The 26,444-nt window shown below is 52.4% G+C and overlaps 1 protein-coding gene across 4 annotated transcripts in view; it reads left to right on the top strand.

Moving 5' to 3' along the window:
- Positions 1-20,851, top strand: part of SLC45A1 (solute carrier family 45 member 1) — a 27,087-nt gene extending 6,236 nt beyond the window's left edge. Inside the window, exons 2-9 of one of the 4 annotated variants that reach the window (XM_024356159.2) lie at positions 804-1,224; positions 1,797-1,889; positions 2,317-2,541; positions 6,671-7,398; positions 12,113-12,266; positions 14,489-14,665; positions 16,166-16,371; positions 20,429-20,851. In XM_024356159.2, coding sequence (XP_024211927.1) covers positions 804-1,224; positions 1,797-1,889; positions 2,317-2,541; positions 6,671-7,398; positions 12,113-12,266; positions 14,489-14,665; positions 16,166-16,371; positions 20,429-20,695 — 2,271 coding nt within the window. In that variant the 3' untranslated portion in view covers positions 20,696-20,851. The remainder of the gene's footprint in view (positions 1-803; positions 1,225-1,796; positions 1,890-2,316; positions 2,542-6,670; positions 7,399-12,112; positions 12,267-14,488; positions 14,666-16,165; positions 16,372-20,428) is intronic. The other 3 variants (XM_063786762.1, XM_024356161.2, XM_054662535.1) reach the window with 3 other exon arrangements.
- The last annotated feature ends 5,593 nt before the right edge of the window (positions 20,852-26,444 follow it).

Genomic DNA, 26,444 nt, shown 5'->3' with positions numbered 1-26,444 from the left:
AAAAGTAAGTTGAAGCTGGGGGGGTGGGGATCTGTTTCTCAGCTCTCCCTGGTTCTGTCCCTCTGCATTCGCATGTTGTCTGTGACTACAGGATTCCAGAGTTCGGCTTATTACTTTAAAGAAAGCATTTTCGAACACTGTCAAAGCCCCAGTTCTCCCCACTGGACTAAAACTCACTTGTCAATGGGTGCTGAAGGAAAAGGGTTTGTGTTACGCCCACTCAGCTGCCTTTCGGGAGCGTGCCCTGGCCTACCGTGAAGGAGGGAACACAAGCGTTAGGGAGTGGAGAGGACCGGCTCTGACTCTATCTGGTGACAGAGGAGCTGTCCCCGCAACGCGAGGAAGCACTCAGGGTGCCGGGGGGTGGTTCCTAACCATGCCCAGTCTCTCTTCCTCTCTGGTCCCCTGGGACCTTCAGGGAAGGGCAAAATTAGCCCTGGAAATGGGCCGCAGGTCCTAAAATAGCCTGGTGTCCTTGGAGGCTGGAGAGGAGCTGAGAGGCTCTCACTTCCTCAGGACAGTCCTGACCAAGCCTCTGTTTGGGGGATGGTCCCTTTGAGTTTGAGGTGGGGACCTGCAGGACGGGGGTCCTCTCTCTGAGTAGGGAAGGCACTGGGCTTTGGCCTCCTGGGGCAGAGGAGCTGCAGATGGGAAAGTGAGGCCCCGGAGCATCAACCATGAGCAGTGCATTCTGCTTTCGGGGGACGGTGTTTGACTCTAAATTCTGCAGTGTGAACTCAAATGTCAGGGGAGGACTACCCAGGCAAAAGTAACTGTGGCCTCCCCACGGGCTTTCCTCACAGGGACACCCACCAGCCCTCCCCACGATGATCCCCGCAGCCAGCAGCACCCCGCCGGGAGATGCCCTCTTCCCCAGCGTGGCCCCACAGGACTTCTGGAGGTCCCAGGTCACGGGCTACTCGGGGTCCGTGACACGACACCTCAGTCACCGGGCCAACAACTTCAAACGACACCCCAAGAGGAGGAAGTGCATTCGTCCCTCCCCACCCCCGCCCCCTAACACCCCGTGCCCGCTTGAGCTGGTGGACTTCGGGGACCTGCACCCCCAGAGGTCCTTCCGGGAGCTGCTTTTCAACGGCTGCATTCTCTTTGGCATCGAGTTCAGCTACGCCATGGAGACGGCGTACGTGACCCCGGTGCTCCTGCAGATGGGCCTGCCCGACCAGCTCTACAGCCTGGTGTGGTTCATCAGCCCCATCCTCGGTGAGCCCCGGCTCCTCCCCGATGGTGGAGGGCCTCTGGAAGCCTCCAGAAGCCTCATCGCAGTAGCCTGAGGGTCCTGAGGGGAGAAGGGAGGATCAAGAGTTAAGTTCCCCTCATCAGTCTGGGACTGTGGGGAACACAGGTACCACCGGTCATATCCCAGATTTTAAGTTCCTTATCGAAAGCAGACAATAGAACAGGGATTTAGCAGCCCCTGAGGGCTGACACAGTCTCATGCCAGGCTCTCCTTGTCGGAGGGTCCGACTCATAACGCTTGGTGTCATGTGAGCCTGGAAGGTCCTGAAATTTCTTGGATTCCCAAGGAAAGTCGTGGCTGCTTAGGGCCTTAGGGTCCAAAGTGTAGGATTTAAGGAGATGCTGAGCAATCCCCAGAGTCTGCTGAGCTTTGGTTTCCGAGTTCAGGGTTTTGTCACTGACTCTGTTTCATCATCTTATTCTTTTGATGCACTGGGGGTGTTTGAGAGCAGGCACTTCAGGAATGTGGAGGCTGATTCGATGTCCCCATGTGCCATGGGGACCCTGGCAATGACCGCTGGCCTGCTCTGTTTCAGGATTCCTACTGCAGCCTCTGTTGGGTGCTTGGAGTGACCGGTGTACCTCAAGGTTTGGAAGGAGACGCCCTTTCATTCTTGTCCTGGCTATAGGTCTGTTGTTTTGGCATGGAAATAAAATGGAGAGGAAAAAAAAAAGGCCCCAACTGCTTCCTTTTAGGAAAATTTTAAAAAATGTTGACCAAAGCAGTTACCCAGATAGCTCTGGGCCCGCACTGGTGTGAGGCAGGGAGTGCCCCGCAACCTGGCCTCAGTTAACTGTGAGAATAGATCGCTTTGATCATTTTTAGAAATTGAGTTGATAAAGTTCATCTCATTTCTTCTCTGCTTAATGAAATAAAAACCCCCATCCAAGTGCAAAATATATGGTGAGTTTGCAGGCGGCTTTTCCACCGGGCTGTGCTTGAGGTTTAAGTTTTAAAAATTCTTGGGTCCTAAAGATTCTAGACGTAAGTCGTGAGCTGCCGGGGACAGAGCTGGTCTGCATTTTCTTGGGGTGACTTTGTTTCTCTGTGTCCAGGGGCACTGCTGGGCCTCTCGCTCTTGCTGAATGGCCGGGACATTGGCATCGCCCTGGCTGACGTGACCGGGAACCACAAGTGGGGCCTGCTGCTGACCGTGTGCGGGGTGGTGCTGATGGACTTTAGCGCCGACTCGGCGGACAACCCCAGCCACGCCTACATGATGGACGTGTGCAGCCCCGCGGACCAGGACCGAGGCCTGAACATCCACGCCCTCCTGGCAGGTGAGTCTCCGCAGCAGGGCCGAGGCTGAGTCTGCAGGGCTGCAGGCTTCAGACGTGTGGCTTTCGAGGCCCTTCCTCACTCCCTGATTTAACAAAGAAGCTGGGAGAATTCCAATACATGGAGAAACACTGAAGTGATTGAAAATACATATCTCACACAACACATATCAACCACAACCTATGCTGTTGACACATAAGCAACAATTATAGGTCTATAAATTCAAATGTTTATATTCGTGGATTCTCATTGTTTGAGGTAGTTATGTTCTGCAGAGTCACCACAAACACTGAATTAGCAAACACCGCATCTCGTTCCTAGGAAAAATACAGGGTTAGGTTCCTGTGAGCCCCCGGTCACAACGTTTTCATCAACGGATCAACACATAACCTTGTTCTATGTGTTTCCGTTTAAAACCCCTTATTTCATCTGTGCCTTTGGCTGATTAACATTGAATTGACGGCCGACAGCGCTGCAACTCAAGCCTGAACGAAGCGTCACTGTTGCATGCATTTTCTGCACAAGGCACATCCGGCTTTCTTGCACCTGGAAACGTCAGACAGCTTGGGGGCCATTTAAACAGTGAAACACCAACAAAAAACACAAAAATGTAAAAAAGGTGGCACTAAATAGACCACACAAAAAACTCTTGTTTCGGCCAGGCACAGTGGCTCATGCCTGTAATCCCAGCACTTTGGGAGGCTGAGGTGGGTGGATCACCTGAGGTCGGGAGTTCGAGACCAGCCTGACCAACATGGAGAAACGACATCTCTACTAAAAATACAAAAAATTAGCTGGGCGTGGTGGCACATGCCTGTAATCCCAGCTACTTGGGAGGCTGAGGCAGGAGAATCACTTGAATCTGGGAGGCGGAGGTTGCAGTGAACTGAGATCGCACTATTGCACTCCAGCCTGGGCAACAAGAGCGAACCTCCATCTCAAAAACAAACAAACAAACAAACACCAACTCTTGTTTCCAGTATGAGCGTGGAGACGAGAAGGCAGAGCTCAGCCCTGCGGGGCCTCAGCTGGATCACGCACCCTTGGAAGCACAGGCGTTGTGCTGTTCTGTGCAAATCCTTGAATGATTGTGAGAGCACCGTGAGGATTGGTTCTGAGTTTTCCTCACTAAATGAGGAGGTGAATTCACAAATACAGAATCTACAGATAATGAGGATTGAGTGTGTGTGCATGGACACACACACGGCTATATCCATACCATGCATATATGTATGTATATATACATACCTGTGGCATGCTTAATGGTGAAACAGGAGAAATGTTCCCATCAAAGTCAGGAATGAGGCAAGAATGCACCCATCCCACAGAGCCACTGCCATTAGGGACACACAAACAAAAGGTGTGAGGTCAGCCCCACTGGTCTCTGGGGCTGAACGTATGGAAACTTCAAGAGAATTAGCTGCAAAGCAGTGCAGGAGTTCAGTATGATGCTTAGTTATCAATGTACTGTATAAAAATCAATACTGGTTGGGTGCAGTGGCTCAGGCCTACTCTCAACACTTCGGGAGGCTAAGCCAGGAGGATTGCTTGAGTTCAGGAGTTTGAAACCAGCTTGGGTGAACAGTGAGACCCCATCTCTAAAAACATAAGATTAAATAAATAAATAACTCTGGCTTTTCTATATAAAATATTTGCCTTGTTACAGAATAAAATGGAAGAAAAAAATTCCATTTAAAATAGCAACTGGGGCCGGGCATGGTGGCTCATGCCTGTAAACCCAGCACTTTGAGAGGCTGAAGTGGATGAATCACTTGAGGTCAGGCGTTCAAGACCAGCCTGGCCAACATGACAAAATCCCATCTCTACTAAAAATACAAAAAATTAGCCTGGCATGTGGTGCGCACCTGTAGTCCCAGCTACTCGGGAGGCTGAGGCAGGAGAATTGCTTGAACCCGGGAGGTGGAGGTTGCAGTAAGCCGAGATCGTGCCACTGCACTCCAGCCTGAGCAACAGAGTGAGACTTCATCTCAAAATAAATAAATTAAAATAAAATAAAATAGCAATTGGCTGGGCCGAAGGTAGTGAGTTATCAGTCAGTTACAGATGGAACTCCTTCCTCTACTCTTTCCCCAACCCTCACTGCTGCACTTGACTAGTCTTGAAAAAGAAACAGATATTGGAACAATGTTTAAAAATCAAGGGAAAAGCCTAATGAGACATTAGGCCTTCATTACAGGACCCGAATGAAGAGGCTGGGTCACCCAGTGGTTAGGGGCTCGGGCTCTGGGAGCTGAAAGTCCATGTGGCGCAAATGGCTCTACTTCCCCAAGCCTCGGTCGCATCTCCTGGAAAATGTTGCCGCTTCTCTTCCTGTTTCCACACGTGCGCTGCTGTGGGCGAGGGAACTTCTAAAGGGGCCATGCCGGGCGAGTGCTGGGCTTGGCAGAGAGGAAGAGGGATGTCGGTTTTTACCTTACGCCCGTCTATGAGAATGCACCACTTTGATCATTCAAGAAAATTAGCTAATAAAGTTCATCTGGGCCGGGCGTGGTGGCTCATGCATGTACTCCCAGCACTTTGGGAGACCAAGGCAGGTGGATCACCTGAGGTCAGGAGTTCAAGACCAGCTTGGCCAACATGGTGAAACCCCATCTCTACTAAACATACAAAAATTAGCCGGGGGTGGTGGTGAGCGCCTGTAATCCCAGCTACTCGGGAGGCTGAGGCAGGAGAATCACTTGAGCCCAGGAGGAGGAGGTGGCAGTGAGCTGAGATGGTGCCGCTGCACTGCAGCCTGGGCAACAAGAGTGAAACTCCATCTCAAAGAAAAATAATAAATAAAAAATAAAGTTCATCTGAAACCTGACCTTGGATAAGGGTCACGAACAGCAGTGGTGTCTTTCAGGAGGGGAGGAGGGAAGGCAATTAGAATCATGAGTGTGGGAAGTCAAGAATAATAAAATGCCTGGGAGGGCAGTGGGGAGGCAAAAAGACTCCCAAGTCTAGAAGAACAGAGGCAGAGAAGGGACGGGACTGGGGCTTTTAAATGGACACGCAAGTGAAATGAAAAGGCCCGTCTGGGACAAACGAAGGAAGATCTACAGTGAAACCTGGAAATAATGAGATCCATTGGTCATACGGTCCTTAGGTACGTGTGGAAGGCTGAGCTGGGCGTGTCTGAAGCCCAAGCCTGTCCATAGAAGTTCTTATTTGAAAGGTAAACCCCTAATGTGGCCAAGTCTTCCCTAAACCAAAAATCCCGTGCTGGTAGCAGGCAGGTTGCTCCTCACCAGCAGCGGTAAACCGAGAGAACCCTCCTCTCCTCTCAACACTAGACCGACTCAAAATGTAGCTGAACTCACAATAAAACAAAATAAAACACCGGATCCCTGATGGGGTGGGTGTCGTGGACCCGCAGCTGGCTGGGGTGGTGCCCCTGCAGCTTCCCTGGCTCTTGCCATCGAAGCACAGAGCCTGGCTGGAAGAAGCTGCGGTGTTTGGAGTTAAATCTGCCCACTGCTGTTGGCCGGGTCCCCACGGCATCGCTCACAGTTTCCTGCCATGCTCCGTGGCCAGGGCTGGGCTGGCCGGTGCCCCGAGGCGTGGAGTGAGAACAGAGCGGAAACAGCAGCGATCCGATCCCTGCTTTTCTGCTGTAGGCTGATAGCTCAGAGATCGGAGAGCTGCCTGCCAGGGTGTGGGGAGGCAGGACCCATCTGTGGTCACCACAAGGGGCGGCTCTCCTCATGGTGTTCTGTGCATGGGGACAAACACCCGGGTCGGCTGTGTGTGAGCCATGGGGTCGGCCCTGAGCTGGAGGGGCCCTCGGAGGGAGGATGTGCCCGGTGTCAGCATTCGCTCCAGGGGCCTGAAAGGTTACGGGGAAAGTGGAACAGGCAGGAAGTGGAAGGGGATGGTGGTCACTGTGCTGCTGCCGGGGGTCACACCAGGAAGGGCCCTGCAGGTGGCTGTGCAGGACAGGAGGGGACCTCCTCAAGGGGCCCGCCCTGGGAATCCTGTCCCATTTTGTTGGGGTTTAGGTGGAACAGGTTCTGTGCCCATGTCCCTGGAATGGCCTTGGCTACCTTCATGTCCTTCTAAGAACGGGGCCACCGCGTTTGGGGCTTCTCCTCCCGCAGAAGGGAACTCAAACCCTGTCTCTTTCCCCAGGTCTCGGAGGAGGCTTCGGATACGTGGTCGGCGGAATCCACTGGGATAAAACGGGCTTCGGGAGGGCCCTGGGGGGACAGCTCCGTGTCATTTACCTCTTCACTGCGGTCACCCTGAGCGTCACCACCGTCCTGACCCTGGTCAGCATCCCTGAGAGGCCGCTGCGGCCGCCGAGTGAGAAGCGGGCAGCCATGAAGAGCCCCAGCCTCCCGCTGCCCCCGTCCCCGCCCGTCCTGCCAGAGGAAGGCCCTGGCGACAGCCTCCCGTCGCACACGGCCACCAACTTCTCCAGCCCCATCTCACCGCCCAGCCCCCTCACGCCCAAGTACGGTAGCTTCATCAGCAGGGACAGCTCCCTGACGGGCATCAGCGAGTTCGCCTCATCCTTTGGCACGGCCAACATAGACAGCGTCCTCATTGACTGCTTTACGGGCGGCCACGACAGCTACCTGGCCATCCCCGGCAGCGTCCCCAGGCCGCCCATCAGCGTCAGCTTCCCCCGGGCCCCCGACGGCTTCTACCGCCAGGACCGTGGACTTCTGGAGGGCAGAGAGGGTGCCCTGACCTCCGGCTGTGACGGGGACATTCTGAGGGTGGGCTCTTTGGACACCTCTAAGCCGAGGTCGTCAGGGATTCTGAAGAGACCCCAGACCTTGGCCATCCCGGACGCAGCCGGAGGAGGGGGTCCCGAAACCAGCAGGAGAAGGAATGTGACCTTCAGTCAGCAGGTAACAGCAAATGTCGGGGGAGCCGAGGCTCAGAGGGTGGCATTCGGGGGTCCCCTGGTCAGTTACATGACGAAGAGGGAGAGTCCCTCCAGGAAGAAATTCCCGGCTGTTATGGGGGTGTTATCAAGTGCTTTGACCTAAAGAGAAAAGCCTTAGAGGCCAGGTGCGGTGGCTCAAGTTTGTAGTCCCAGCACTTTAGGAGGCTAAGGCAGGAGGATCGCTTGAACTCAGGAGTTTGAAACCAGCCTGGGCAACGTGGCGAAACCCCGTCTCTACTTTTTAGTATTTTAGTATTTTTAAAAAATACTTTTTAAAAATATTTTTAAAAAATACTTTTTAAAAATATTTTTAAAAAATACTTTTTAAAAATATTTTTAAAAAATACTTTTTAAAAATATTTTTAAAAAATACTTTTTAAAAATATTTTTAAAAAATACTTTTTAAAAATATTTTTAAAAAATACTTTTTAAAAATATTTTTAAAAAATACTTTTTAAAAATACTTTTTAAAAATACTTTTAAAAATACTTTTTAAAAATACTTTTAAAAATACTTTTTAAAAATACTTTTTAAAAATACTTTTAAAAATACTTTTTAAAAATATTTTTAAAAATACTTTTTTTAAAAATATTTTTTAAAAATACTTTTTTTAAAAATATTTTTTAAAAATACTTTTAAAAATACTTTTTAAAAATATTTTTTAAAAATACTTTTTAAAAATATTTTTTAAAAATACTTTTTAAAAATATTTTTTAAAAATACTTTTTAGTATTTTTTATACAAAAAGTAGCTGGGCTTGATGGCACACATGTGTGGTCCCAACCACTCTGGAGGCTGAAGAAGGAGGATGGCTTGAGCCCAGGAGGGTGAAGCTGTAGTGACCCATAGATTGCACCACTGCACTCCAGCCCGGGTGACAGAGCAAGACCTTGTCTCAGAAAAAAAAAAGACAAGCCTCAGAAACGTGACGTCTTCCCTTGCATGTTAGTGAACAGGTTCTGGGCGTGAGTCCACCTATGAGTGAGTGAGTTCAGGACATCTGTTAGGTATCAGGTGGCTTAAAATCCTGGCTGGGAGCGACAGTGACAACTCTTTTTTTTTTTTTTTTTTGAGACAGAGTCTCTCTCTGTGGCCCAGGCTGGAGTGCAGTGGCGCAATCTCGGCTCACTGCAAGCTCTGCCTCCCGGGTTCACGCCATTCTCCTGCCTCAGCCTCCCGAGTAGCTGGGACTATAGGTGCCCGCCACCACTCCTGGCTAATTTTTTGTATTTTTAGTAGAGACGGGGTTTCACCGTGTTAGCCAGGATGGTTTCGATCTCCTGACCTCGTGATCCGCCCGCCTCTGCCTCCCAAAGTGCTGCGATTACAGGCGTGAGCCACTGCGCCCGGCCGACAACTCTTTTAAACACTTATGTTTGCCCAAATGTAATTCAGGCCAGGCCTGTCCTGCTAATGAGTTTCTTAGAGGCATAGTGTGCACCCCACTTGTTTCTGGTATTTTTCCCAAGACGTCTGGGCTCCAGCCCGTTTTGGCAGTGGGAATCCTGTGCCAATACATCCAAGTCTTCATGGACGGTGGAAACAAAACGTGAAACCTGCAGATGTGTCTGGGATCGTCCGTCCTGGTGCCTGACATCGGTTAACTCCCAGAGGCTATAAAAACAGGAATCTCCAGGGCAGCACCATCTTCCACGAAGGCCAAGAACCTTCTGGAAAGCTGTTTAAGTTGGTATTTTCTATATGTCAGATGGGCTGCAAGGCCACCAACTGATCTGTGGGGTTTCACGGGCTGATTTTTTTTTTTTTTTTGAGACAGAGTCTTGCTCTGTCGCCCAGGCTGGAGTGCAGTGATGCGATCTCGGCTCACTGCAACCTCTGCCTCCCGGGTTCAAGTGATTCTCCTGCTTCAGCCTCCTGAGTAGCTGGGACTACGGGCACCCACCACCACGCCCGGCTAATTTTGTATTTTTAGTAGAGACGGGGTTTCACCATGTTGGCCAGGCTGGTCTCGAACTCCTGGCCTCAAGTGATCCACCCACCTTGGCCTCCCAAAGTGCTGGGATTACAGATGTGAGCAACCACACCCGGCCAGAATCCATGGTCTTTAAGTAAAGAAAGGTTATTCTCTTATTTAAAGTAGACATAAGAGTTACTGGCCTGCACCTGTGGGCGTTGCAGGAGGAGAGTATATTTCAGTAAGAACGTGGTGTTTCCGGTCCTAAAAAGCCGAGTCTCCTTTGCCTCATCCCTCGAGGGAGGCAGCTGGAAAAGCTGGGCAGCCTGGAGATCTAGCCGAGGAGACACTTCGCTCGGCCGCAGACGCACGTGGGCCGAGTCTCCTGAATGAAGTAGACCCTGCTCTGCCCGGCCCCATCCCACTGGGTTTAAATGGGACCCGGTCCTCAGTTCATTCTCCCGTCAGGGGTTCAGGTGTCCCGTCTCTGCCTAGATGACTTCCCTGATTTAGTCGGAGGTTAACTAGAGATGGGGCTTGCACTGTTCATTTTCTTTTCCTTTCCTTTTTTTTTTTCTTTTATTTCTTTTCTTTTTTGATTATTTTGTCTTGTTTTGTTTTTTACTTACTTTTTAAAAAAATGTAGAGACAGGCTTTTACCATGTTGCCCAGGCTGGTCTTGAGCTCCTGGGCTCAAGTGATCCCCCTGCCTTGGCCTCCCAAAGTGCTGGAATTAGAGGTGTGAGCCACCATGCCCGGCCTTGTTTGGTTTTGTTTTGAGACAGGGTCTCACTTTGTTGCCCAGGCTGGAGTGCGGTGGTGTATTCACGGCTCACTGCAGCCTCAATCTGCCAGGCCCAAGTGATCCTCCCATCTCAGCCTCCTGAGTAGCAGGGACTACAGGTGCGCACCACCACACCCAGCTAATTTTTTATTTTTTGTAGAAACGGGGCCTCACTATGTGGCCCAAGCTGGTCTTGAACTCCTGGGCTCAAGCCATCCTCCCACCTGTGCCTCTCAAGGTGCTGGGATTCCAGGCGTGAGCCACTGCGCCCAGCCCTGTTTTCTCCTTGGAGTGAGCAGGATGGTGCCTTTCGTTTGCTTTTCTCTGGTGTGTGTGGCCGGGGTGTCTTCACGCCTGCGTACCGTCTCAGCGTGAGGAAGGACACTGCCCAGGCATGCGCAGGCCTCACGGGGACATCTGTTGAGGTTCCTGGTGGCACCAAGGACACAGCGAGCTCCCGTCTGGAAAGGGTTTGAGGAACTGGAAATCACTGGAGAGCCAGGAAAGTCCATCCTTATCAAGGAAAGAGGTTTTCTAATCGCTCAGGTTGAGGGCACCGTCAGCCTCATTGTGGATGATGCCGGGGTAATTAATCTGGTCTTTGTCAACACTGGATCGTCCCAGACTGTTTCACAAAGTTCAAACTGGCTTTAGATCCGGTTGTTTAGGTGTGGTTGAAAATCTCATCTTCATCCCCTTTTTCTGTTTCCTTTCTCCTTAGAGTGTAGTTTATGCATCAGTTCTTTGAGGAAAGTAAAAACCATGAGCTAAATATAAACGCATCCAGGCTCAACGGAGACAGAGGCATAACTGCAGCGCTGTTCCTCCGCAGGCATGGGGGACGCACTCTGCTGATGTGGGCGTCCTGGGAGCCGGCACTGCGGCCTCTCAGCTTCCTTTCCCACTGGGAGTATCCAGGGCGGACCGCACCACAGACACCCCAGTGGAGCCAGGCAGCAACGCCTCTTTGCTCTCAAACATCTAAATTCAAAAACGACTAGTTCCCCAAGGTGGGAGGACCACTTGAGGCCAGGAGTTTGAGACCAGTCTGGGCAACATAGTGAGACCCCATCTCTGTAACAATTTTTTAAAAATTAGCCAGGTGTGGTGGTGCTCGCCTGTAGTCCCAGCTACTCGGGAGGCTGAGGTGGGAGGATCACTTGAGCCCAGGAGGTCGAGGCTGCAGTGAGCCATGACCACACCGCTGCACTCCAGCCCGGGCGACAGAGTGAGACTGTCTCTAAAACAACAACAACAACAACAACAACGAAATAACAAGCTCCCCTGACCAGAGTCTGTACCCCAAACCCAAGCAGGGCTACTTGGAATGAAACCTTCTCATTCCAGGAGGAGTTTGCAAACCGAGTGAAGATGTCCATGCAATGTCGTTCTTGAGCCCCAGAAAGAAATCTAAGCCCCTCGCACCCGTTTCCATCCTGTTGACCATGGGGCGTGTCGTGTGCTCTCTGAGCCCCTGTCAAGGGCTGAGGTGCTCATGTGGGCAGGGCCGCCCTGTCTTCTGTGTGGTGGGGGTTCCACCTGTCCAGAGAGAATTTTGAACACATGTTCCTGGTGGCCACCTTGAAATAAGTCGTTCCCAGTCTTCTTTTACGAAAAAGAAAGGACTTCCTAAGTGTGTGGATCTGAACTGACCCATGTTTTTTCATTTCAAATGTATTTTGCATTTTGCGAAGTCTTATCTCACTCCCTGTGGCACAGATAGTGTCCTGTGGCCACACTGTGGGCACACCTGAAATGGAATTCTAGTCTTAGCTGCTCCGGGGCCTCGGAAACGATGCCCTGAAGTTGTTCCTCTGAGGTTGGCGTCAACACGGGGCTCATGCCGTCAGATAAGAAGACAGACCCTTGCAGCCTCCATGCGGTGTTTCCGAGAGTGCATTCCCCTGAGCAGAGCAGAGTCCGCGCTGTGTGATGGGGGTGCGGGGCTCTGATGAGGGGTTTGTGGGCTCTTCCCAGGTGGCCAATATCCTGCTCAACGGCGTGAAGTACGAGAGCGAGCTGACGGGCTCCAGCGAGCGCGTGGAGCAGCCTCTGTCCGTGGGGCGCCTCTGCTCCACCATCTGCAACATGCCCAAGGCGCTACGCACACTCTGCGTCAACCACTTCCTGGGTGAGCTCCCGGCCAAGCCTCCCCGTGAGTCCTGGTCCTGCTCAGGGCTCTCGCCCCACTGGCCTCCCAGGATGCCCCTGAGCCTCCCTTCCCAGAACCTGAGTTCACCAGCCCCCAACAACAGCACCAAGGGCAGGCCTGGGGTGTGGTGGCTGCCCTGGAGGGCTTTTCTCCAGGGTGCCTGCCCTGCATAGCCCCAAACTAAACCAGGTGTCACCATTGAGAGCCACATAGCTCACTCTGGGCCCAACACCTGGGTCCCCACAGAGCCAAAATTCTCATTACCAGAAGCCCTTTGGACAACTCCACAGTAAAATGATGGACCCACACCTTCCCACCTTCCCACCTTCTGACTTTGTCTTGCTCTGTCTTCAAGCACAGACCCCACACCTGCCTGCCTGTGTCTATTGCTGTTTGTAAATTCACACGGCTTGGCCTTTGAATGAGCATTGAAAAGCACCGACTTGCATTTCGTTCCATTTAGTCTCTTTCCGCTGTTGAGTGGTTGAACATTTGAGCATGATTCAGAATTTGAGGCCGGGCGCAGTGGCTCACGCCTGTAATCTCAGCACTTTGGGAGGCCGAGGCTGGTGGATCACAAGGTAAGACGATTGAGACCATCCTGGCCAACATGGTGAAACCCCATCTCTACTAAAAATACAAAAATTAGCTGGGCATGGTGGTGCATGCCTGTAATCCCAGCTACTTGGGAGGCTGAGGCAGGAGAATCGCTTGAACTCGGGAGGCAGAGGTTGCAATGAGCCGAGATTGCACCACTGCATTCCAGCGTGGGTGACAAAGCAAGACTCCATCTCAAAAAAAAAAAAAAAAGAATTTGAGATAATCTAGGGCTCTCATACATTGTGGGACATAAATCAACATGACCTTCTAGAAGGCAATTTCGTAATGGGTGAGAATCTTAAAAATGGTCCTACCTTTTTTCCCTATGACCTTACTCAGTATTCCATGCAAGCCCGTAATCAAAGACTATATTCAGAATATGCATGCAAGGTATTGATCACAGCATGGTTTCAGACAGCCACAGACTGCGATTGGGGGATAGAGATGTCCAACAGTTGGGGAAGGGTTAAATATATTAGGGTGCACCCACACTGTGAAATATTTTGCTGCCATCAAAACAAGTCTATTTAATAATTCCTGATGGCATAGAACATTGTAGATGATAATTCATTATGGTTCGAGAGGGCCTATAAATACCACCTTCCTCTACCAAAGAAGGAATTCCCATGGTTCAAGGAACGGAGCGCTAAGCACTTCCGCCAGCACATCCATGTCAGTGCTTCCTGGTGGATTTCTCCCAATTAAATGGACCCCCTCCCCTGCACCACCCAGGTAGCTGGAGCACCTCCACTGCTACCCTTGCCTCATGTTTATAGAAATATATGGTGGTTTAAAATAAAAAAATTGTAAGGAAACTCTGTTAGTCTGTTCTCATGCTGCTAATAAAGACATACCCGAAACTGGGTCATTTATAAAGAAAAGGAGGTTTAATGGACTCACAGTTCCACATGGCTGGGGAGGACTCACAATCATGGTGGAAGGCAAAGGAGGCGCAAAGGCACATCTTACATGGTGGCAGTCAAGAGGGCGTGTGCAGGGGAACTCCCATTTATAAAACCATCAGATCTCATGGGACTTATTCACTATCATGAGAACAGCATGGGAAAGACCCAACCCCATGATTCAATTAGCTCTCACGGGGTCCCGCCCACGACACACAGGGATTATGGGAGCTACAATTAGAGATGAGATTTGGGTGGGGACACAGCCAAACCATATCAGAAACGAACACAGTTTTAAATTGCTTGTTACTTTTTTTTTTGAAATGGAGTCTCACTCTGTCGCCCGGGCTGGAGGGCAGTGGCGCGATCTCAGCTCACTGCAAGCTCCACCTTCCGGGTTCACACCATTCTCCTGCCTCAGCCTCCCGAGTAGCTGGGACTACAGGCACCCACCACCATGCCCGGCTAATTTTTTGTATTTTCAGTAGAGACGGGGTTTCACCATGTTAGCCAGGATGGTCTCGATTTCCTGACCCTGTGATCCGCCCGCCTCAGCCTCCCAAAGTGCTGGGATTACAGGCGTGAGCCACCACACCCAGCAGCTCATTACTTTTATAACCAGTAGATGCATGTTGGTTAGAGAAAGGGCAGAGTGTTGGCCTTTGCCCCCGAGGTCATGAACCCCTTTCTTTCTTCCAGGGTGGCTCTCGTTCGAGGGGATGTTGCTCTTCTACACAGACTTCATGGGCGAGGTGGTGTTTCAGGGGGACCCCAAGGCCCCGCACACATCAGAGGCGTATCAGAAGTACAACAGCGGTGTAACCATGGGCTGCTGGGGCATGTGTATCTACGCCTTCAGTGCTGCCTTCTACTCAGGTACCCGCTGCCAGCCAGGCTGGCACGGCAGTGAGAGCTTTGGTTGGGTCCATGGAGCATGCGAAATGAAGGCAGGTTCATGGCGTTACGATTGCAGACACCACATCCCAATTTGGGGGACGCCACTGTCTTTCCCGGCTGCAGGGCGCTGGGCCTGGGGGAGCTGGGCTGAAGAAATGGAGCTTGCCGGCCTCAGGCCTCCCAGAGCTGGTGGCCTACGGGGGCATGGGTGCTTGTCAGGACCTGACTACACCGGCAGGCCGTAGCGAGGGCGAAGTGGGGGGCCCTGGGGGAACCCCAAGGCCACACCCAGGCAGCGTGCTGTCTGCCAGCCCCCAGCTCCTTCCCACTTTGATTCAAGGAGCAACTGGTCCCCAGGGAGGTGGGGGCAGGGGTGTGTGATCGTGGAGCGTAGGGGTGGGCAGGGGCCAGGGGCCCAGATGACTTTGAGGTTCTCTGTCTGGGGTACCCTTGGAGCACAGTGCTGAGTTCACACCAGGGCGAAGCCGAGGTGCCATCCCCACGGGGCCTGGCCGGTAGCGTGCACTGGGCAAATTTTATCACAGAGGTCCGCGTACTTTTTCTGCAAAAGGCCAGAGAGTTGGTATTTCCGGCTTTGCCGGCCCAGCGGTCTCTGTTGCAGCCCCTCACCGAAAGCCACAGACACGGGAAACTGAGTGGGCGTGCCGAGCGCCAATCAAACCGCACTGTGTTCACTGAAATACGAATTTCATGTGATTTTCACATGTCACAAAATATTCATCTTTTTTTGGTTTTTTAAATTAATTTTTTTTTTTAATTTACAAAACTAGGCTGCAGGCTGGACTTCGCCTTCGATCCATAATCTGCCAACTGCTTTATTTTAGTTGCCCCCATCTTTGTGGGTTCAAGCCCCAAAGTAGAGGGTCACTGAGGGGCTGTGGCAAGAAGAAATTTGTCAGATCTCACTTGTGAGTCCATGGGGTGGCACCTCGGGTGTTGGGTTCCCCCATAGCCACGTGGCCTTGGGGCGTGGGGAACTGGCCCCATTTTATCTGATTCTAGGGAGCCCCGTCGCTGACATCCATGCTGTCACATCATCTTGGGGGTGTAAAGATGGTGGCTGGCTACGGGATGGGCTGCTGTTGTACCCATAATTACACAAGAACACAGAGGTTTAGCTCGAGACCCTCAGTCCCTGAGCCCCTTTGGTGTCACAGCCCCAAGACCCCTCCACCTGCAGAAGCCCTGGGGGACCTGGCCCGGGCCAGTGTGAACAGGACACCCTGGTCCTGCCATCTATCCAGACAGCCCTGTCCTGGGCACCCACCAGAATTACTGGGGCGGTCTCTCAGCTCCCCTGGGTTCCCCAGGAAGTACTTTCTGGTCTGGGGCAAGTGACCTGCCAAACTGGGTCCCACCACTGCTAGCTTCAGGTCAGCCGCCGGGAGGTGGCACTGGAAGCTGAGTCCCCGGAGGCTCTGGCCGTGTGGCACTGCTCACCCTCTCTGTGGCCCGCAGCTATCCTGGAGAAGCTGGAGGAGTTCCTCAGTGTCCGCACCCTCTACTTCATCGCCTATCTCGCCTTCGGCCTGGGGACCGGGCTTGCCACCCTCTCCAGGAACCTCTACGTGGTCCTGTCGCTCTGCATAACCTACGGGATTTTATTTTCCACCCTGTGCACCTTGCCCTACTCGCTGCTCTGCGATTACTATCAGAGTAAGAAGGTAAGTGCTCTCCCTTGTTTTGCTTCGGGTCTGCTTCTTGGAGAAACCCCACCTGAGAACAGTCCCCCAGGACCAGCTGCACAATCTGCAGAGCCCGGTGCAAAATGTCAAGACAGCGACCGCAGAGCATTAAACCAAGGGGGGCCCTTCTGAGTCTGGGGCGTGCCCCCTGCCTGTAATCCCCTCATTGCTTCATTAGCAGAAGCCTCCAGCCCACCCAGGCTCTGGGTCAGGCTCTGTCCTTCCCAGGGATGTGGGGAATGGGAGGCTGCCCCTTCCTACTCCATTGTCAGGCCACCGGGTCTCCTGTTGATGCCTGTCCCAGCCATTCAGGGTGGGGCTTATGGGGAGGCAGTGAAGCTCGGAAAACTCAGCAATCCAGATCGATAACATGTTAATGCAGTATTTTTAAAAATCAGAATTCTTGCCAAAAATCCATGGAGAACAAAAACATCTTTCTTTCTTTCTTTCTTTCTTTTTTTTTTGAGATGGAGTCTTGCTCTGATGCCTGTGCTGGAGTGCAGTGGTGCGATCTCGGCTCACTGCAACCTCCGCCTCCCGGGTTCAAGTGGTCCTCCTGCCTCAGCCTCCCAAGTAGCTGGGACTACAGGCACGCGCCACCATGCCCAGCTAATTTTTTGTATTTTTAGTAGAGACGGGGTTTCACCATGTTGGTCAGGCTGGTCTCAATCTCTTGACCTCATGATCCGCCCGCCTCAGCCTCCCAAAGTGCTGGGATTACAGGCGTGAGCCACCGCACCCAGCCCAAAATTTTAAATAAAGAGAGGATCAGTTCCCCATGTACTAGGGGTTCTGATAGCCAGCTCAGCTCCTGATCCTTTTTCTTTGGGAACTTCAGTTCTGTCCTTGAATCCTGACTAGATGTTTCTTGCCCTCTGGTCTCAGAATTCTCTTGGCTTTTATTCCTTGATCCACCTGCCGGTTTTATCACCTCACCCTTGTTCCTCATGGCTTCCTATCAAGCCGTGGGTATTAGGTGACAGTGTAATTTATTAGATGTTGGTTTTGGCCAAATACTGGGCATGACTTAATAACAACCAAACCATTTCATTATTTGGACAGGCCTGAGTACCTTATCAAGCAGATTAAAAGGATGTGGTACCCGTCCTTTAGAAAAGGACAGCTGAAATCTTGTTACGGATTATGGATTTAGCATAAAGAAAAATAATCAGGCACAAAATAAGAGTAAGAGAGGGGGCCGGGTGTGGTGGCTCACACCTGTAGTCCCAGGTACTTAGGAGGCCGAGGTGGGTGGATCACGAGGTCAGGAGATTGAGACCATCCTGGCTAACACAGTGAAACCCCATCTCTACTAAAAATACAAAAAATTAGCTGGGCATGGTGGCGCATGCCTGTAGTCCCAGCTACTCGGGAGGCTGAGGCAGGAGAATCGCTTGAATCTGGGAGGCGGAGGTTGCAGTGAGCCGAGATGGTGAGATGGTGCCACCGCACTCCAGCCTGGGCGACAGAGCAAGACTCCGTTTCAAAAAAAAAAAAAAAGAGTAAGAGGGACAATGAATAGAAATTTCACTTCACGGCCGGGTGCGGTGGCTCACGCCTGTAATCTCAGCACTTTGGGAGGCTGAGGCGGGCGGATTACCTGAGGTCAGGAGTTCAAGACCAGCCTGGCCAACATGGTGAAACCCCATCTCTACTAAAAATACAAAAATTAGCCAGGCGTGGTGGCGGACGCCTATAGTCCCAGCTACACGGGAGGCTGAGGCAGGAGAATGGCGTGAATCTGGGAGGCGGAGCTTGCAGTGAGCCAAGATCGCACCACTGCACTCCAGCCTGGGCAACAGAGCGAGACTCTGTCTCAAAAAAAAAGATAGTAATACTTCGAAAAAAAAAAAAAAAGATCAGTAACAGTGCCGAGCCACCTCATATTGGAGTCTGAGGCAAAAGGAAAAATGGCATTTAAAAGGCCAAACGCAGTAGCTCATGCCTGTAATCCCAGCACTTTGGGAGGCCGAGGCAGGTGGATCACTTGAGGTCAGGAGTTCAAGATCAGCCTGGCCAACATGACGAAACCATGTCTACTAAAATACAAAAATTAGCCAGGCATGGTGGCCCGTGCCCATAATTCCAGCTACTTGGGAGGCTGAAGCAGGAGAATCGCTTGAACCTGGGAGGCGGAGGTTGCAGTGAGCCAAGATTGCGCCACTGCACTCCAGCCTGGGTGACAGTGGCTATGTAAATAAATAAATAGGCCCGGTGCGGTGGCTCACGCCTGTAATCCCAGCACTTTGGGAGGCCAAGGAGGGTGGATCACGAGGTCAGGAGATCGAGACCATCTTGGCTAACACAGTGAAGCCCCTTCTCTACTAAAAATACAAAAAATTAGCCAAGCGTGGTGGCGGGCGCCTGTAGTCCCAGCTACTCCGGAGGCTGAGGCAGAAGAATGGCGTGAACCCGGGAGGCGGAGCTTGCAGTGAGCTGAGATTGTGCCACTGCACTCCAGCCTGGGCGACAGAGTGAGACTCCGTCTCAAATAAATACATACATACATACATAAAGTGCCTTAAATTTTTGTTGATATTTTGCTCAGCATAGACTTTTACCGGCTGTATTGAAATATGCACCATCTAACAGTGTGTGATGCGCACCGTTCGGCGGTTTCAGCACACGCAGAGTTGTACAACCATCACCACCATCAATTTCAGAACGGTTTTGTCACCCCAGGAAGAAACCCGTCAGCCATCACCCCTCTGACCCTCCCACTCTCCCAGGCCTAGGTGACCGCTAACCTACTTCCTGTCCCCATGGACTTGCCTATTTGGGACGTCTCCTGTGATGGAGTCAGGCAGTCTGCGGCCTCTCGTGTCTGGCATCTGCAGTGCAGCTGTGGGCTTCGAGCTCCATCCGTGCTGTTTCCTGGGTCAGCGCCTCCTTCCCTTTTATGGTCACATAATGTTCCCACCATAATTTTCCTTTGCAGTGACTTTGAAATTTTAAAATGCTGCATTGAAATATTACCTGGACAGTCTGGGCAACGTAGTCAGACCCCATCTCTAAAAAAATAAAATTAAAAATTAGCCAAGTGTGGTGGCATGCACCGGTAGTTCCAGCTACTTGGGAGGCTGAGGTGGGAGGATCACTTGAGCCCAGGAGGCTGAGGCTGTAGTGGGCTGAGATTGTGCCACTGCACTCCAGCCTGGGCAACAGAGCAAGACCCTGTCTCAAAAAAAAAAAAAAAAAAAAGAAAAGAGGAAAGAAAGAAAGAAAAGGAATGTGACCTGGATTACTGAGTTTCTCTCTCTCCCTTTTAATCTCATGCCTCAGTTGCCTCCCCCAGGCCTGGGCCTGATTTGTTTTTAGGGAGTTTGGAGTCTGACAAGTTCAGCTGGGCTGGCCCTGAGCACAGCCCTTCTGATGGGGGGAAGCCGCAGGGGAGGCCCAGGCTCCCAGGTCACAGCAATGCCCACTCACGCAGCACCTTGCAGGCCGGCTGGTGCTGGGGGAGCCGAGTGAGGGAAAGCCATGCCACCGCTCCCCACCGTCACTCTGCACAGACCACACTCTCAGCCACTGTCCCCCAGCGTGGCATGCAGGGGAGGGAGAGTGAGTGACGTGCCCAAGCTGGAGGCCACGAGGACCTTGGAGCCTCGGACAGAGGACCAGCGGCTGTCATGTGCAGAGGACTTTGGGGGTGTAGGGCAGGTCCCATCCTGGACGAGGGTGAAGGAGGTGATGGCAGGAGTGGAGCGGCCACCTGGCTGGGCAGATTGGTTTTCTTTGGGTGAGAGGACGGGGAAGAGCTCAAGTGCTGAGCGGGGAAAGTGTCTCCCGCCACCTCGGCCCGTGGGAGCTCAGCCCTCTGCCCCATTAGTCATGGATTCTTTTCATTGTCGTCATCTCTCCGAACACAAATATTGTTAAACTCTTGGCTGAACTCCCTGTGCATGTTGGCGCTGAAAAATGTGAGGCCGCTGTGCGTGGGCCGCTCGGGCCTCCTGGGCTCGCAGGACACACCGAGCTCGGTCACCCCGTGCTGGCCGCGGCGTGTCTCGTTGACACGTTTCTTCCTCTGGGTCAGTTTGCAGGGTCCAGTGCGGACGGCACCCGGCGGGGCATGGGCGTGGACATCTCTCTGCTGAGCTGCCAGTACTTCCTGGCTCAGATTCTGGTCTCCCTGGTCCTGGGGCCCCTGACCTCGGCCGTGGGCAGTGCCAACGGGGTGATGTACTTCTCCAGCCTCGTGTCCTTCCTGGGCTGCCTGTACTCCTCCCTGTTTGTCATTTATGAAATTCCTCCCAGCGACGCTGCAGACGAGGAGCACCGGCCCCTCCTGCTGAACGTCTGACATCGCGGAGCCTCGACTCTGGACACGCGCCTGCACCTGGGGGTCTGGAGCAGACCGACCAGTGAGGACCAAAGGGCCTTGTTGGACAGGGGGACAGGCTGCCTACTGGAATGTAAATATGTGATAAAATAATAAATGACAGCGGCAAAGCCTATGGTTTCTAGGCATTGCTCTCTGGTGGCTGAGAGGTCCCCATGGGATTGAGTTACCCTCCTGAGGACTCGGGCAGGGGGAGGTTTGTAAGAATCTTTTTTTGAAAGTAAAGGTGTAATTCAATGGTTCTCAACCAGGGGCAATTTTGCCACCCCACCCCCACCCCCAGGAAGACATCTGGCAAAGTCTGGAGATAGCTTTGGTTGTCACAACTCGGGGATGCTGTAAACCTCCCACGGCACACAGGACCGCCCCAACAGCAAGGAGCTAGCAAGACCCAGCTGTCAATTGTGCTGAGGTAGAGTGAGCCTGGTCTAACTGGACCATACATTCTGTACATTGCATCCCAGGGTAGAGTCACAGTATACAGGTCTTTTGGATCAGAAGGCCTCATATTCATTCACTTGTCCATTCATCCATTTATTCTCTCATCCATTCATTCATCTACCCATCCGCATATCCACCCATCCACATAACCATCCATCCACTCATCCAAATACCTCCCATCCAAATATCCACTCATCTATATATCCATCCATCTACATACCCACCCATTCATCCGTCCACATAACCATCCATCCACTCATCCAAATATCCACCCATCTGAATATCTACTCATCTATATATCCATCCATTCACATATCCACCCATCCACCCATCCAAATATCCACTTCTCCATATATCCATCCATCCATCCATCCATCCATCTATCCATCCATCCACATATCCACCCATCCACCCATCCAAATATCCACTTCTCCATATATACATCCATCCATCTATCCATCCATCCACATATCCACCCATCCACCCATCCACCCATCCAAATATCCACTTCTCCATATATACATCCATCCATCTATCCATCCATCCATCCACATATCCACCCATCCACCCATCCAAATATCCACTTCTCCTTAGATACATCCATCCATCCACCCATCTAATTATCCACTTCTCCATATATCCACCCATCCATCCACCCATCCATCCATCCATCCATCCATCCATCCATCCATCCATCCACCCATCTAAATATCCACTTCTCCATATGTCCATCCATCCACCCATCTAAATATCCACTTCTCCATATGTCCATCCATCCACCCATCTAAATATCCACTTCTCCATATGTCCATCCATCCATCCACCCATCCATCCATCCATCCATCCATCCATCCATCCATCCACCCATCTAAATATCCACTTCTCCATATATCCATCCATCCATCCACCCATCCGTCCATCCATCCATCCATCTATCCATCCATCCACCCATCTAAATATCCACTTCTCCATATATCCATCCATCCATCCATCCATCCATCCATCCATCCACATATCCAGCCATCCACCCATCCAAATATCCACTTCTCCATATATCCATCCATCCACATATCCACCCATCCGTCCATCCACATAACCATCCATCCACTCATCCAAATATTTACCCATCTGAATATCCACTCATCCACAAAACCATCCATCCACACATCCACCCATCTACCCATCCACATAACCATCCATCTACTCATCCAAATATCCACCTATCCGAATATCCACTCATCCATATATCCATCCATCCACATGTCCACCCATCTACCCATCCAAATATCCATTTCTCCATCCATCCATCCACCCATCCTCTTATCCACTCATCCACCCTCCAGATATCCAGCGAGTGCCTGGGTGTGGCAGACAGTGGTTGGCCTGGGAATCCAGCTGTAAGTGTCCACTCTGCCCTGCTGGAACTGATGTGAGAGGAAGGGAGACACATGGCTCACTGAGGTTCCGTGCAGCGCAAGCGCAGGGAAGGAGGACAGGGTGACAGCGGTGTGTCTGGGTGGCCTCAGTAGTGAGGTGCCGTTTGAGCAGTGTCCTGATGAAGCCAGGGAGTGATCTCTGAAGTGAGCACTTGCTTGACAGGCTCGAGGGAGCATAGGCACCAAGATGCTCAGATTGTAAAATGCCCCCAAAGTTGAAATCTCAAAGAGTTTGGAGCTGATGTGGCTGGCCAGCGCCCATCCTGCCCTTTGACTCCACAGGCAGGGACTAGGGGCTGGAGGGCGAGGTTCGGGTCATTCTTCCCCCTCCATCCGCCAAGGGTTCATTCCACAGATGGACACCATGTGCCTGCTGCGTGCAGGCGTCGCTGGGCCTGGGTCTGCCCGGGCTGTGCCCACTGCCTCCCAGTGCCCCTTTGTGGATCTGGCAAAGCTCTCGTGAGTGTGGCAGTCCCTCGCCATCTGGCCTCTGACCATCTTCGTCACCTGACGCTGCAAGCTCACCAAGGCCCCTTCTCAGAGGCCTGGGAGGGCTCCTCCACGCATGGTGATTAATGGCCATGAGGGGTCACGGCTGGGTCCCTGTTGTCGCCAAGCTGGGCCTGGTCTGGGATTGTGCAGCCCCCAGTTCCCTCGCTGCATGGGCCCTGTGTTCTGGGGACATATAAGACATCCCTGACCACAAATCAGCCTTGGGGAGTCTGGCGTTCATGACAGTGTCTTATCATCTTGCTGTGACCACTTAGGGCCAGTCAGAAAGGCTACCTCCCCACCTGGGCCACAGCCTCCCTCCCAACCACGGCCTCCCCACCTTGGTTATGACTTTCCCACCTGAGCCCCGGCCTCCCCCATGGGCCATAGCCTTCCTCAGTGTCACTGCCTGCTGCCTCCTGGAGCCCCACCACTCCTCTCTGCGCCCCTGCTGGACTCCTGGCCTCCTGTCTACCCTCACATCCATCTTCCACCCTGAAGCTGGGGGGCTATAAACACAGGCCTGAGCCCATCCCCTCTTCTAGTCTTCCATGACACCTACCCTGGCTCCCCAGACCCTAAGGAATCAGGTAGAAATTCCTTCCACCAAACAGAGCCCAGCCCATCTTCCCGAGCCAGCCACCCGCCACGTTGCCAGCCCCCTGTACTACAGCCACAGAACCTTTGTGGGCCACAATCGGTTCCTGTGTTTAGGATCTTCCTGCAGGCCAAGTTCACCGCTTCTCTGCCCATCAATATCTGATTCATCCATGTAGACCTGTCTGAAATGCCACTTCCTCTGTGCAGTCCACCCTGCTTGGAGCCAGTGATTCTTTCCCTGTGCTTTCATGTGATGCTGCTTTACCCTTCATGGTCATGAGCTCAGTGAAGCGGGTCTCACAGTCCCTGATACACATGTAGCTGAAGCACAGAGAGTTTTAGTGGCTTTTCAAAGTCACACCGCTCCTTTGAGCCTCTGTAGACTTAGGCCCTGTTAGTCCCATGCTTTTCCTGGAACTGCAGACTTACCCTCCCCACATTTATGTTGCTTGGAAGAGCTTCAGACTTCCTAGAAAATGTGGTGTTGGGTGGCTGTCCTCTGGTCTGGGCTGTCTTTGCCCAGAACTGGTCAAAATGAAGAATAAGGGGCTTCCCTCTTACTCTTGGCTTGTCAAATCTTAGGCCCTCTTCCTAGAACTTTCTAACAAAACACAGATTGCTTCTACACGTGGGAATCGTTCCTGTCAGCCTCTCTTTTCTGAGAACCTGCCCTGCCTCCCGAACTGTGGGAGTACTGCCCTCTGGCCGGGTCCAAAAAGCTGCCCTTGACTTCCAGGTCTATTCCTAGCAGAGGGCAGTGGGAGCAGCCACTAGCTCCAAACCACGAGGCCTAGGACTCACTGACAGCCACATTCATTTGACTTTCACATCTCAGAGAGGATTTCTCTCTACTTAAAAATCAAGCTGTGGGCTGGGCGCAGTGGCTCACGCCTGTAATCCCAGCACTTTGGGAGGCCGAGGCGGGTGGATCACGAGGCCAGGAGATTGAGACCATCCTGGCTAACACGGTGAAACCCCGTCTCTACTAAAAATACAAAAAATTAGCTGGGCATGGTGGCGGGCGCCTGTAGTCCCAGCTACTTGGGAGGCTGAGGCAGGAGAATCGCTTGAACCTGGGTGGCAGAGGTTGCAGTGGGCTGAGATTGCACCACTGCACTCCAGCCTGGGTGACAGAGCGAGACTCCGTCTCAAAAAAAAAAAAAAAAAAAAAAAAATCAAGCTGTGATGATGAGGGTAGTCACCGCTGCTTGCTGTTTGTGAAGTCCTCACTACACACGAGGCCACGTGTGAATGAATCTTAATCCATTCTCCGACCATTCCCCCATTTGACAGATCTGGATCCTGAGACAAGCACACCCAGTACCTGGCCCGCGTCACAACAGGGTGGAGTTTGAGCCCAGGGAGTCTGAGTCCAGCCTCATGCCGCTGAGTGCGTCAGGAGCGCTGTGAGCCGGCCAAGCCCCTGAGGGCGGGCAGCTTCCTTCTCGTCTGTCTCCTGAACACTGTGCTGCTGCAGGGAGGCCTTGGGCTCGCTCCCCAGGGAGCTCAGCTTGGAGGGAGCTTCTCATCCTATTCAGAGGCGAGGGGACAGCAGGAGAAGGCCTCTTGCTTTATCGGTCAGCGCTCTGTGAGACTCATGCTTCTCAGGCCACTCAAAACAAAAACCGCATCACCAAGATCTGAAGCCACTCCTGACTTTCCTGTCAGCAAACTTGGAAAGTGGCTCCCATTCCTTGATGCCACTCAGAAACGAAACACACCTAACAGCCATCGAGCACTGCCCACGGCACTTAGCATGGAAACTGAACGTCATCAAAGGAATTGCCCTAGAGGTCATCGCCTCCCTGGGTTTTGTGTTTCTACCTCCCTAGGCTGTTGGGCTAACCCTGGACCATTCCCTGGGGAACCGGGACAGGGTAAGGTGGCATTCCCTGGGGAACCGGGACCCGGTAAGGTGGCATTCCTACACTCACCAGGCTGGGCTACAGGTTTCTGAGGGAACAGGGATGATTTCCCTGGAATATGCAAGAACTGACAATTGCCTGGGCCCCCCGCAGTCGGGAGGTCCTGGCCCTCCCTGCACCTGCTCAGAGTGTGTCTGCAGAATCCACTCGGGTGCGTGGGGCGTGACGTATCATCCTCAGCGGGGAGCGGGTGGAGGGCATCCGTAGAGGGAAGGAGCAGGTGTCTGGAACTGGGGGTGGGTACTTTTGTGGCACACAAGGACCCCCAGCAGCTGCTCAGGGGGCTTGTCGGGGAGTGGGGGCGTGGTTAGTTATGGGAGTCATGATTCTTGGAAGTCATCCGCTGCTGAGGCCATCCTGGGATTCTCTTCCACACAAGGAACATTGAGTTCCTACCGGGTACCTCCCAAGCCTTGGGGGATGCAGCGGAGAACAGAAAAAACCTCCTGTTCTCTAGACAAGGCCTTTGCCCTCATTCTCACAGCCGTGCCCACCCTGCCTGCCCACAGCCATCAGCCTCACCTGCCCACACTCAGCCCCCTCTTCCCAGCCATCTCCACACCCCGCTCTGCTGAGGCCTGTCCAGTTGCCTGATCTCTGACCCGCCTGTCCGGCCGCCTGCCTCGAGGAAACGTCGGATCTCTTACACAATGCTCGCTGTCAAACCCTCCAGCCTTCCCCACCATCGCCGGGGGCCTTGACTTGCCCCTACACCAGAGCTGCAGGTCTTGTGGCAGCCGCGGGCCCAGGGCAAGCACCTGGGCCTTGTAACGACTGCCACCTGGTGGCCAGGATCGGGATGGACTCTGTTCGACG

Source organism: Pan troglodytes, chromosome 1 (assembly GCF_028858775.2).
Source record: "Pan troglodytes isolate AG18354 chromosome 1, NHGRI_mPanTro3-v2.0_pri, whole genome shotgun sequence".
NCBI classification, from domain to species: domain Eukaryota; kingdom Metazoa; phylum Chordata; class Mammalia; order Primates; family Hominidae; genus Pan; species Pan troglodytes.
This window is presented reverse-complemented; position numbering and strand designations above follow the sequence as displayed.